This window comes from Ornithorhynchus anatinus, chromosome 2 (genome assembly GCF_004115215.2).
Source record: "Ornithorhynchus anatinus isolate Pmale09 chromosome 2, mOrnAna1.pri.v4, whole genome shotgun sequence".
In the NCBI taxonomy this organism is placed as follows: domain Eukaryota; kingdom Metazoa; phylum Chordata; class Mammalia; order Monotremata; family Ornithorhynchidae; genus Ornithorhynchus; species Ornithorhynchus anatinus.
The window spans coordinates 35,099,565-35,113,105 of record NC_041729.1 but is presented as its reverse complement, the minus strand read 5'-3'; the positions used below and the strand labels follow the sequence as shown (position 1 = coordinate 35,113,105).

Sequence of the window (13,541 nt, the reverse complement as noted above, 5' to 3'; positions counted from 1 at the left end):
AAAAATAGGTACTGAACACCCCCCCCTTTATACACACGGAAACTGAGGCACCGAGAAGTGAAGCGACTCATGCAAGATCACAAGTGGCAGAGTCGGGATTAGAACCCAGTTCATCTGATTCCCAGGCCTCATCTCCATCCACTAGCCCGTGCTGCTTCTCAGGTACAAAAGTGTGGTGGGGCTGGGGGTTGGATGAGTAACAACGTGCTTAGGGGTAGAGACCCAAGTACATAGGTGATGCGGAAGGGAGGATGAAACAGAAGGGGAAAGGAGAGGTCAGCCGAGGAAGGCTTCATGGAGGAGTCGGGATTTTATTGCGGCTTTGAAGATGGGGAGAGCGGTGGTCTAAGACATATGAAGGGAAAGGGCATATGTGGGCAAGGGTTCGACGGTGAGAGAAACGAGGCTGAGGTACAGTAATGGAGAAGCGGAACTGGGCGGGTCGGGTTATAATGGAGAGGAACTTTAAAACCAAATCAATGGTATTTATCGAGCCCTTATTAAGTTCAGAGCACCGTTCTAAGCACTTGGGAGAATACAAAAGAATTAGCAGACACATTCCCTGCCCATAACGTGCTTACTGCCAAGGGTAAGGAGTTTCTATGTGAGGCAGAAATGGATGAGTAACCAGTGGAGCCTTTTGAGAGAGGTGTGTATAGAACAATTCTTTGGAAATTAATCTGGTCAGCAAAGTATGGACTAGAGTTGGGAGAGGCTGGAGGCAAGGACGTCGGCGGGGAGACTGAGGCAGTAGCTGAGGAGGGAAATAACACGTGCTTGGACCAGCATGGTGTCAGTTTGGTTGGAGAGAGGATGGGAAGACGTGAAGGACTGGATTTGGTGACCGTCTGAATATGTGGGTTGAACGAGAGAGATGAGTCGAGAATAATGCTAAGATTACGGGCTCGAGTTGAATAAGGAGTATTCTAAGCAGCCTTACTGAAAATAGTCAGCAAATGCTAGACTGAGGACATATAACACTATGTGGAAGAAAAACTGAGTGAATCTGGGCACAGAACTAAATTCTCACGGTTCACTGTAGGGAATGTGAAGGAAAGGAGAACACGGCACGGGTGATAATAAGCATATTTGCAGAAAGGAACACCTACTTCAGAAGAGTAGAAGGCGGTGGGACACTTATGGGGGGGGGGGGGGGGAAGGCGTTGTGCTAAGTATACTGATTAAAGCAAAGTATTTACATAAGCACTCTGCTGATGGAAGCAGAGGCTAGTGCCAAAATGGCATTCTGAGCTCATCAGGGATCTGTCATCAGAAGATCGTGATTTTTTTTTTATAAACCATACATGTTAATCCTCAGACTATCCCTGAGGCATCATCTCCATTTTATCAGATGAACTGGAATGTGAAGATGGGGAGGGCTGGAGGCTGTTGCGGGATCGGGGTCCTGCATGAGCAAGAGGTTGGGGATAGGAGAAACGGAAAGGAGGCACAGTGAGGAGGTCAGTCTGAGGGGAATGAAGAGTGTGAGCTGGGGTGTAGTGGGATTAGAGCGGGTAATTACGAGGGAGAGAATTAAATGAATGTCTCATTCACAACGATCAGAAGGAGCTGTGTGATGTGTGGAGGGATAATGATCATGGCATTTGTTATGTGCTTACTATGTGCCAGGCACTGTACTAAACGCTGGGGTGGATAATAATAATGTTGGTATTTGTTAAGCACTTACTATGTGCCGAGCACTGTTCTAAGCACTAGGGTAGACACAAGGGAATCAGGTTGTCCCACGTGGGGCTCACAGTCTTAATCCCCATTTTACAGATGAGGTAACTGAGGCACCGAGAAGTTAAGTGACTTGCCCAAAGTCACACAGGATACAAGCAAAGAGGGTTGGCCACAGCCCCTGTCCCACATGGGGCTCACGGTCTAAATCCCCATTTTACAGACGAGGGAACTGAGGCCCAGAGAAGTGAAGTGATTTGCCCAAGGTCATACGGCAGACAAGTGTGGAGGTGCTAGGATTAGAACCCATGAATCTCTGACTCCTAGGCCTTGGCTCTATCCTCTACGCCATGCTGCTTCCCGGGGATGGGTGACCATGGTTGGTTTGCAGGTATGGGGAGATGTGTGCGGAATGCCGATTGAGAAAAAATGATCTGTACAGCATTGGGAAGTACAGACTATAAGGAGGAGCAGCGTGGCTCCGTGGAAAGAGCAGGGGCTTGGGAGTCCGAGGTCATGAGTTCTAATCTCGACTCCGCCACTTGTCAGCTGTGTGACTTCGGGCAAGTGGCATCACAAATGCCATCATTATTATTAAAGGCTGACTAAAGACCAAATCTGGGCTAAGCTCTGCTCCTGGAACACGAGCAGGGCGGTCGTTTAGATGGAGAGAAAGATATCCTGGAAATGTTGGGATGGAAAAACAAACAGGATTTGCCAGAAACAAATGAGAAGGAGTCAAGGATAATATCACGGTTATAATAATAACAATAATAATAATGTTGGTATTTGTTAAGCGCTATGTGCAGAGCACTGTTCTAAGCGCTGGGGGAGATACAGGGTCATCAGGTTGTCCCACGTGAGGCTCACAGTCTTAATCCCCATTTTCCAGATGACAGAACTGAGGCCCAGAGAAGTGAAGTGACTTGCCCACAGTCACACAGCTGACAATTGGCAGAGCCGGGATTCAAACCCATGACCTCTGACTCCCAAGCCCGGGCTCTTGCCACTGAGCCCCGCTGCTTCTTGGTTATGGCACCAAGAGAAGGGTGGTGGGGTCACTTCTGATGGGGAATTTAGCTGGAGGAGGGGATGGATGGGATAAATGCTGGGGAAGCAGCATGGCCTAGTGGAAAGAGCATGGGCTTGGGAGTCAGAGGATGTGAGTTCTAATCCTGGCTCCGCCACCTGTCTGCTCTGTGACCTTGGGCAAGTCACTTTACTTCTCTGCGCCTCAACTGGAAAATGGGAATTAAGACTGGGAGCCCCATGTGGGACAGGGACTGTATCCAACACGATTTGGTCGTACCCATCCCAGCGCTTAGCACCTAGAAAGCACTTAAATACCATAATCATTATTTATTATTATTATATAGGTGCAGGATCCAATCCAAGGAGAAGTAAGTGAGCCTGTGAGCTTGAAAAACACACTTCAAGATGATTGATTTGTCCCGTACACCTTGCCGGGATCATGGACATGAGATAACAATGGGGAAAAACGGGATTCGTTCATTCAGTCGTATCTATTGGGTGCTTACTGTATGCAGAGCACTGTGCTGAGTTTTGTTTGGTTTTGTGCCTCCTCGCTTCTAGACCGTGAGCCCGTTGTTGGGAAGGGATTGTCTCTATTTGCTGCCAAATTGTACTCTCCAAGCGCTTGGTACAGTGCTCTGCACACAGTAAGCGCTGAATAAATACAATTGAATAAATGAATGAATACCGAGTGCTTGGGAGAGAACAATACAGTAGAAAGGTACAATACAGTAGCTTTCAGAAATGGTAATAACAATAATGACGAATATGGTATTTGTTATACGCTTACTATGTGCCAGGAGCTGTACTAAGCGCTGGGGTGGATACAAGCAAACCAGGTTGGACACAGTCCCTGTCCCACATGGGGCTCACGGTCTCAATCCCCATTTTACAGATGAGGTAATTGAAGACCAGAGAGGTGAAGTGGCTTGCCTAAGGTCACCCAGCAGACGGGTGGCGGAGCCGGGATCAGAACCCATGACCTCCCAGGGCCGTGCTCTATCCACTATCGCAGGCTGCTTCTCCACCTAACGGCAGTTAGTGCATTCCTCAATGATGATGATGGTGGTATTTGTTAAGCGCTTTCTATGTGCCAAGCACTGTTCTAAGCACTGGGGTAGATACAAGGTAAGCAGGTTGTCCCACCTGGGTTCACAGTCTTGACCCCCATTTTACAGATGAGGGAACTGAGACGCAGAGAAGCGACTTGCCCGAAGTCACACTGCTGGTAAGTGGCGGAGCCACTCACAGCGTGGCTTAGTGGAAAGAGCACAGGCTTGGGAGTCAGAGGGCGTGGGTTCTAATCTCGACTCTGTCACTTGTCTGCTGTGTGACTTTGGGCAAGTCACTTCACTTCTCTGGGCCTCAGTTCCCTCATGTGCAAAATGGGGATTAAGACTGTGAGCTCCATGTGGGACAACCTGATTACCTTGTATCTAGCCCAGCGCTTAGAACAGTGCTTGGCACATAGTAAACGCTTAACAAATACCAACTTCTTTTTTAATCTCCTTGCGATTACGGCAGCAGGGTCCAGGGGCTCTGATCAGCAGCAGTGTCTGGGTGAAAAGCTGGGCACCACTGAGGCCACCATCAACATCATTCTCAGCAACGACTGTGAGCCCGTTGTTTGGCAGGGATTGTCTCTATCTGTTGCCAAATTGTACATTCCAAGCGCTTAGTACAGTGCTCTGCACACAGTCAGTGCTCAATAAATACAACTGAATGAATGAATCAGCTATGTGACTCTGGGCAAGTCACTTAACTTCTCTGTGCCTCAGTTACCTCATCTGTAAAACGGGGAGGAAGACTGGGAGCCCCCCGTGGGACAACCTGATTACTCTGTATCTCCCCCAGCGCTTAGAACAGTGCTTGGCATGTAGAGAGCGCTTAACAAATACCATCATTATTATACCTTTTAGACGTTGAGCCCCTTGCTGGGCAGGGATTGTCTATCTCTATCTCGAACTGTACATTCCAAGTGCTCAGTACAGTGCCCTGCACACAGTAAGCGCTCAATAAATATGGTTGAATGAATAAATACCAGAAGCAGCGTGGCTCAGTGGAAAGAGTGCGGGCTTGGGAGTCAGAGATCATGGGTTCTAATCCCAGCTCAGCTACTAGTCAGCTCTGTGACTTTAGGCAAGTCACTTCACTTCTCTGTGCCTCAGTTCCCTCACCTGTCAAATAGGGATTAAAACTGGGAGGCCCACGGGGGATAATCTCATCACCTTGTATCTTCCCCAGTGCTTAGAAGAGTGGTTGGCACATAGTCAGCGCTTAACAAGTGCCATTTTAAAAAAAAATTACAACTGAATGAATAGGATTGACTGAATGAATCAATACAACTGAATAGGACTGAATGAATGAATGAACCGATACATTGGAGAAGCAGCGTGGCTCAGTGGCAAGAGCCCGGGCTTGGGAGTCAGAGGTCACAGGTTCGAATCCCGGCTCTGCCACTTGTCAGCTGTGTGACTGTGCGCAAGTCACTTCACTTCTCTGGGCCTCAGTTACCTCATCTGTAAAAATGGGGATTAACTGTGAGCCTCACGCGGGACAACCTGATTACCCTGTTTCTCCCCCAGTGCTTAGAACAGTGCTCTGCACACAGTAAGTGCTTAACAAATACCAACATTATTATTATTATACAACGGAATGCACACCACTGAATGAGTGAATGAATACGACTGACTGAATGAATGAAAGAACAGGACTGACTGACTGAATGAACGAAAAGGATTGAATGAATAAATGAATCAATACAACTGAATAAATACGATTGAATGAATACAATTGAATGAATGAATGAACACGGTCGAATGAATGAATGAACGAATAGGACTGACTGAATCAATACAACTGAATGAATACAATTGAATGAATGAATATGATTGGATGAATGAATGAACAGGATTGAATGAATGAATGAGCGAACAGGACTGACTGAATCAATACAAGTGAATGAATACAATTGAATGAATGAATATGATTGGATGAACGAATGAACACGATTGAATGAATGAATGAACGAATAGGACTGAGTGAATAAATCAATACAACTGAATGAATACAATTGAATGAATGAATGAATATGATTGAATGAATGAACACGACTGACTGACTGAATGAATGAATGAATAGGACCGACTGAATGAATCAATACAACTGAATGAATACAACTGAATGAATGAATGGTATTGAACGAATGAATGAACGAATAGGACTGAATGAATAAATAGGACTGAATGAATGAATAGGACTGAATGAATGAATAGGACTGAATGAATGAATGAATGAACGACGGACCACGGGGTGGGGGGGGGGTTGGAAAAGAACGACGGGGCCGGGCGGCCGGAGTGATGGACGGGGGGACCGGCCAATCAGCGAGGGGCATGGCGGAGGGCTCGGCCAATAGGAGCGCAGGGCGAAGGAAGAGCGGAAGACACGGCCCCGCAACCTGTCAAGCGAGCGGCTCCCCTCAAAGGGAGCCGGCGGGCGGGGCGCGGGCAGCGGGGCGGGAAGGCGCGAGGGGCCGGCCTCCTGCCCTCAGCCCGGCCGCCGGGACCGTCGGCCGGGGACCCCCGAGGCGGGCTCCCGCCGGTCCTCGCCGCGAGGGGCGGCCCCGGGACCTCACCTTGAGCGGAGAGCTGCCGGACGCTGTTGACGAACTGCTCCAGGGCCGAAGCCATGGCGTCCCCGAGGGCGGCGGCGGCGGCGGCTCCTCGAGCGGGGAGAGCGGGCACGGCGCGGGGGCGACGGTGACCGACCGCAGGGCCGCAAGAACTCCCGCCGGGCGTCACTTCCGGCCGCCCGGGTTTCGCGAGACTGCGGCGGCGGGGCCCGGCGGGCGGTTTCCATAGAAACCGGCGGGAGGGGGCGCGCGGCCCCCGGAAGTGAGGGGCCTTCTCTTCCGCCCCCCGCGCGCGCCGCGGACGGGCTTCGCTGGGCCCCCCCCCCCCCGCCCCGCCATCTTGGGTCGGTCCTCGTCGAGGACGGCGCCCGAAAAACCGCCCTCCTGACGAGATTTTTTTTCGTCCTCCCCCGCTCATCCCCTTGAACGAGGTGATAATGGTTGGCCTGCGGTTCGAAGATAAACCCTGTCGGGGACGAGCCTGCACCCGTGAGTGTCTTGGAGGGAGGCTTCCCTCTCCCGCTTCATGACGACGATGGCTTCGGTTAAGCGCTTACGATGTGCCGAGCCCTGCTCTAAGCGCTGGGGTTGATCCAAGGTCATCAGGTTGTCCCACGGGAGGCTCCCCTCTACATAGAGGGGGTGATAATAATATTTATGTTGGTATTTGTTCAGCGCTTACTTTGTGCCGAGCACTGTTCTAAGCGCTGGGGTTGATCCAGGGTCATCAGGTGGTCCCACGTGAGGCCCCCATCTACATAGAGGTGATAATAATAATTGTATTTGTTCATAATAATGTTGGTATTTGTTAAGCGCTTACTCTGTGCAGAGCACTGTTCTAAGCGCTGGGGGAGATCCAGGGTCATCAGGTGGTCCCCCGTGAGGCTCACATCTACATAGAGGTGGTAATAATTATATTTGTTAATAATAATGTTGGTATTTGTTAAGCGCTTACTCTGTGCACAGCACTGCTCTAAGCGCTGGGGGAGATCCAGGATCATCAGGTGACCCACGGGAGGCTCCCATCTATATAGAGGTGGTGGTAATTATATTTGTTAATAATAATGTTGGTATTTGTTAAGCGCTTACTCTGTGCAGAGCACTGCTCTAAGCGCTGGGGGAGATCCAGGGTCATCAGGTTGTCCCACGGGAGGCTCACATCTACATAGAGGTGGTAATAATAATATTTGTTAATAATGTTGGTATTTGTTAAGCGCTTACTCTGTGCAGAGCACTGTTCTAAGCGCTGGGGGAGATCCAGGATCATCAGGTGTCCCACGGGAGGCTCACATCTATATAGAGGTGGTAATAATTATATTTGTTAATAATAATGTTGGTATTTAAGCACTTATTCTGTGCAGAGCACTGCTCTAAGCGCTGGGGGAGATCCAGGGTCATCAGGTTGTCCCACGGGAGGCTCACATCTACATAGAGGTGGTAATAATAATATTTGTTAATAATGTTGGTATTTGTTAAGCGCTTACTCTGTGCACTGTTCTAAGCGCTGGGGGAGATACAGGGTCATCAGGTTGTCCCACGTGAGGCACCCAGTCTTAATCCCCATTTTCCAGATGAGGGAACTGAGGCCCAGAGAAGTGAAGTGACTTGCCCACGGTCACACAGCTGACAAGTGGCAGAGGGGGGATAATAATGATGGCATTTGTTAAGCGCTTACTCTGTGCCGAGCACTGTTCTAAGCACTGGGGTTGATACAAGGTCATCAGGTTGTCCCACGTGAGGCCCACATCTACATAAAGGTGGTGATGATAATAATGATATTTGTTAATAATAATGTTGGTATTTGTTAAGCGCTATGTGCAGAGCACTGTTCTAAGCACTGGGGTAGATACAGGGGAATGTGGTTGTCCCACATGAGGCTCTCAGTCTTCATCCCCATTTTCCAGATGAGGTAACTGAGGCCCAGAGAAGTGAAGTGATTTGCCCACAGTCCCACAGCTGACAAGTGGCAGAGCCGGGATTCAAACCCATGACCCCCGACTCCCAAGCCCGGGCTCTTCCCACTGAGCCACGCCACGGATGGCATTTGTTAAGCGCTTACAATGTGCTGAGCACTGCTCTAAGCGCTGGGGGAGATACAAGGTCATCAGGTTGTCCCACGTGAAGCCCACATCTACATAGAGGTGGTAATAATAATGATGGTATTTGTTAAGCGCTTACTTTGTGCAGAGCGCTGTTCAGTCATTCATTCAGTAGTATTTATTGAGCGTTTACTATGTGCAGAGCACTGTACTAAGCGCTTGGAATGTACAAGTCGGCAATACTAAGCGCTGGGGAGGAGAGAAGGTGATCAGGTAGCCCCACATGGGGCTCACAGTCTTAATGCCCAGTTTACAGGTGGGGGAACTGAGGCCCAGAGAAGCGACTTGCCCAAAGTCACACACACAGGTGACAAGTGGCGGAGCCAGGATTTGAACCCACGACCTCTGACTCTCAACCTCGAGCTCTTTCCATTAAGTGACACTGCTTGCGTACTTTGTTGGGGGAAGCCTAGTGGCTAGAGCCCGGGCCTGGGAGTCAGAAGGTCCTGGGTTCTAATCCCTCCTCCACCACTTATCTGTCGCTTGGTGGCTGGGTGGCCTTGGGCAAGGTGCTTCACTTCTCTGAGCCATAGTTACCCCAAACTGGAAAACGCAGATTGAGAGTGTGAGCCCCACGTGGGGCGGGGTTTGTGTCCAACTCAACTTGCTTCTCAGTACAGCGCTTAGTACAGTGCCTGGCACGGAGTAAGCAGCTAATTATTATTATGCCACAATTATTATTTGCTCCCTCAGCTGTTACCAGAGAAGCAGCCTGGGTCAGTGGAAAGAGCACCGGCTGGGGAGTCAGAGGTCATGGGCTCAAATGCCGGTCACACCCCATGTCAGCTGTGTGATTTTGGGCAAGTCACGTCTCTGTGCCTCAGTTGCCCCACCTGTAAAATGGGCATTAAGACTGTGACCCCCATGTGGGACGACCTGATCACCTTCTATCCTCCCCGGTGCTTAGAACAGTGCTTTGCACAGAGTAACCGCTTAACAAATACCATCATTATTATTATTATTATTACCACCTCTGTGTAGATGAATCCCAAACTCTCCGGCCCTCAATTTTCTCCTTTGAGGTCTCCTGTTTCCTTGTGCCTTCTGTTTCCTTCTGCCTTCAGGATACCTCTACTTGGCTAGCGAAGCAGGATGGTGCAGTGGATAGAGCCCGGGCCCGGGAGTCAGAAGGTCGTGGGTTCTAATCCCTCCTCCGCCATTTGTCTGCTGTGTGGACTTGGGCAAGTCACTTCACTTCTCAGAGCCACAGTTACCCCAAGCTGGAAAATGGGGATTGAGACTGATAGCCCCACGTGGGGCAGGGATTGTGTCCAACTCAGCTTGCTTCTATCCACCCCAGCGTTTAGTACAGCGCCTGGCACATAATAAGCAGTTAATATATACCATAATTATTATTTGTTCCCACAGCGACTATCACCTCTACGTCGATGATTCCCAAACTCTCCAGACCTCAATTTTCCTCCTTTGAGGTCTCGTATTTCCTTCTGCCTTCAGGATACCTGTACTTGGCTAGTGAAGCAGGACGGCGTAGTGGATAGACCCCGGGCCTCGGAGTCAGAAAGTCATGGGTTCTAATCCCTCATCCGCCACTTGTCTGCTGTGTGGCCTCGGGCGAGTCCCTTCACTTCTCTGAGCCTCAGTTACCTCATCTGTAAAATGAGGTTCGACATTGTGAGTCCCACATGGGACAGGGACTGTGTCCAACCTGATAAACTTGTATCTACCCCAGCGCTTAGTTCAGTGTCTGGCACCCAGTAAGGGTTTAACAAATACTGTAATTATTATTTCGTCCTGCCGACACCTCAGATTTTAATCTCTGACATTCATCCCAGAAATTCCGTCTCTCTGCAGTTCATCGCTTCCTCCCCATCAAACTGCTGCTACACCGATCCAAGCCCTCATATCTGGCTTAGGCTACTCCCTCAGTCTCTCCCCACGCTAGTCCACATTTCTCTTTGCTTCATGGATAATTTCCCTGCCCCCCAAAAATTGCATATATCTTGTAACTCCTCAAAAACCTCCAATGGTTGCCCATCTATCCACCTCCACATCAAACAGAAACTCTTTGCCATTGGTCTTGGCCAACTCTCCTACCTCACCTCATTGATCTCCTACTACAACCCAGCCTGCACGCTTCACTCCTCTGAAGCCCACCTATTCTCTGTATCTCAGTGTTATCTGACTCACCACCACCCCCTTGCCTACCTTCTCCCGCTCTCCTGGAATTCCCTCCCTCTCCCACTCTCACCATCCTCAAAGCCCTCCTAAAAAATCGCATCTCCTCCAAAAGGCCTTCCCTAACTCTGCGTCACTTAACCACTTGTTTTTGTAGCCTCTTAAGTAATTGATACCCTTAAAGTACTTGATATTCACCCCACCCTCAGCCCCATAGCACGTATGCATATCTCCTTATACTGTGCCATTTCCCCTCTCTGCAGTTTTCATGTTTGTTTCCCCTCTAGAGTGTAAGATCCTTATGGGCAGGGACTGTGTCTACCAACTCTATTGTATTATGCTCTCCCAAGCACTTAATACAGTGCTCTACCAAACAGTACTCAATAAATACCATCAATCGGCCATTTGGATGAATACCGCTCAGGCACCAGTGATGAAGACTGGGAAGGTCTGATCCGTCATCAGCAGGAAACTGTTTTCAGTTGCTTTTATAGTAGTGATGGTTTACATAGAGCCATCTACACATTTTTGCCCTGTCTCCCACTGCCCAGTGGCAGAGAAGCAGACCTGGGTCCTAATCCCAACTCTGCCACTTGTCTGCTCTGTGCCCATGGGCAAGTCACTTCACTTCTCTGAGCCTCACTTACCTCAGCTGGAAAATGGGGATTGAGACAGTGAGCCCCTCGAGGGACAGGGACTGTGTCCAACCCAATTTGTATCCACCTCAGCACTTGGAGAAGCAGCGTGGCTCAGTGGAAAGAGCGTGGGCTTTGGAGTCAGGGTTCATGAGTTCGAATCCCAGCTCTGCCACTTGTCAGCTGTGTGACTGTGGGCAAGTCACTTAACTTCTCTGTGCCTCAGTTCCCTCATCTGTAAAATGGGGATTAAGACTGTGAGCCCCACGTGGGACAACCTGATTCCCCTATGTCTACCCCAGCGCTTAGAACAGTGCTCGGCACATAGTAAGCGCTTAACAAATACCAACATTATTATTAGTACGGTGTCCGGCGCATAAGTGAGTAAGTGTTTAACAAATACCATCATTATTATTATTAACACGGGGGCTGTTGGGCTGCTCCATGACTGTTCAGCCAGCAGCAGGAAGCCTCCCTAGATCAGAGGGGCTGTATTCGGGACACTGACTTTCATTTCCTTCTTTTCAGATGAACTGGGACTAGACTGTGGTTTCTGTATTCTAGAAGGCAGAAGAGTCATTTCATCCAACTTAAATCTAGAGCTATTACATACTTGCATCTCAGGATAAATTAGATGAGCAAGAGTTTGAGGAAAAAAAAATCCAATACCAGTCACAGGAGTGTTGATGACTGAAGAAAATATGCTCACCCCAACAGCTCTCTTCTAACTCGCTGTGGCTGGAGGCTGACTGCAGGTGGGGGGAAATGGAGTGGGAGGATTGTGGAGGGGAACTGAGCAAATCTTTCCAAAGTGTTCCAGTTTTAAAAATTAAGAATTGTTTATGACCTGCTGACCTCATTCCACCACACAGTCCTCCAATCTTATTTACTGAGCGCTTGCTGTGGTCAGAGCACTGTACTAAATGCTTGGGAGAGAACAATCCAAAGAGCAGGAATACACGATCCCTGTCCACAGTGAGCTTACAGTAAAGCTCACCACCTAACAAGTTTATTTTGAGGGATAACCCCTAGGACAAATCTCTCTCAATACACTTCCTATTAAATTTCTAAATACAAAAGGTTAATATTTTACAAGGCAGTTTATTTAAAGACTCCTTGTACTAATCACCCAGTGTCTGACGTCTTTTCCACTCTACTCAATTCAAAGCACATAGCTAGACTGTAAGCTCTTTGTGGGGAGGGAATGTGTCCATTTATTGCTGTATTGTACTCTTCCAAGCGCTTCGTACAGTGCTCTGCACATAGTAAACGCTCAATACCATTGAACGAATGAATAACAAACTACCCTGTATTTATACAGTGCCCCCAAAATGGCTTCAGTTTGGGGGTATGAGGAAACAAGTAGACTGACCACAGATTTTGGCAAAAAAAGTAATTTACGAGCAAAGCCCTAAACCAATCTCTTGCCTCTTACCAAAATGGGGCTTTTTAATATTGATACACAGTTCTTGTTTTTAGAGTCTCTCACAAAAAAAGTATTTTTAGCATCTCAAAGCATTTTAAGGCATGAGAGACTGATTCTGGAGTCCATGATATCAGGAGAAAGAGAGAGGCGAGGATTGGGATTATCGCCTTTCGACTGTTATTTTGGAGAGACACAGACTCCTTGAGACTTAGAGATCAGATGGGCTTATCCAAGGTCATATGATTTCAGAACTAGTTTATTCCAGCTTTAGAAAGAGATTATGGTGCTTCACCTTTCCCAGTTCAGTCACTAGATCACTCTGGGACATGGGACACCTACAGAACTTTAGCTGCTTTCCGGAAGGAAAAGGATCTACTTTTACCACTATGCAACTTTTTGACCCACAGCTGAGACTTTGAATGCATGCACCACAGTGCTGAGCTCCAAATTACATGATCTGAATATGTTTATTTCTCCATATGAATGCAATATAGAGAAGTTAAACCTGCAAACTAGTTGAACTCCCTGGAGAGCTATGTTGGTTCAAGGTTTCATCATCATGGATGTGGATATCGTGACTTGTGGGAATATCAAGATGCATACGTGTCTGATATTTAAAGATTTCATTTCTTGGTTTGAAACGTTATCAGAAAATGTCAGCCCCTTCCCCATCCAGCCTGCTGATTCTAGGCTCTGGTTCCTGTTGTACCGTCAGTTCTGGTCAAATGCTAACAATTCTTGACTTGAGACAACAGTTGCATGATTATTAGCCTTATCAGTATTTATTTATTGGGAATCACAGTTAAGACGATCCATTTTAAATACCGTAGCTCTTGGATCTGGTCATTCAAGTAGCCTGCTCGACTGTCCTGGCCCAGAAAGTGTAGCGACATCTCATGCCC

At 48.4% G+C, this 13,541-nt stretch overlaps 1 protein-coding gene and 1 long non-coding RNA gene across 2 annotated transcripts in view; one reads left to right on the top strand and one right to left on the bottom strand.

Moving 5' to 3' along the window:
* COPS3 (COP9 signalosome subunit 3) overlaps positions 1–6,494 on the bottom strand; it is a 28,966-nt gene extending 22,472 nt beyond the window's left edge. Inside the window, exon 1 of the mRNA XM_029058201.2 lies at positions 6,347–6,494. Within this exon, the coding sequence (XP_028914034.1) occupies positions 6,347–6,401 (55 nt within the window). The 5' untranslated portion in view covers positions 6,402–6,494. The remainder of the gene's footprint in view (positions 1–6,346) is intronic.
* Positions 6,495–6,674: 180 nt separating this feature from the next.
* Positions 6,675–13,408, top strand: LOC114807918. The gene is made up of 2 exons (XR_003755922.1): positions 6,675–6,832; positions 11,742–13,408. It is a non-coding gene; the product is annotated as an uncharacterized LOC114807918 (long non-coding RNA).
* Positions 13,409–13,541: the final 133 nt, after the last annotated feature.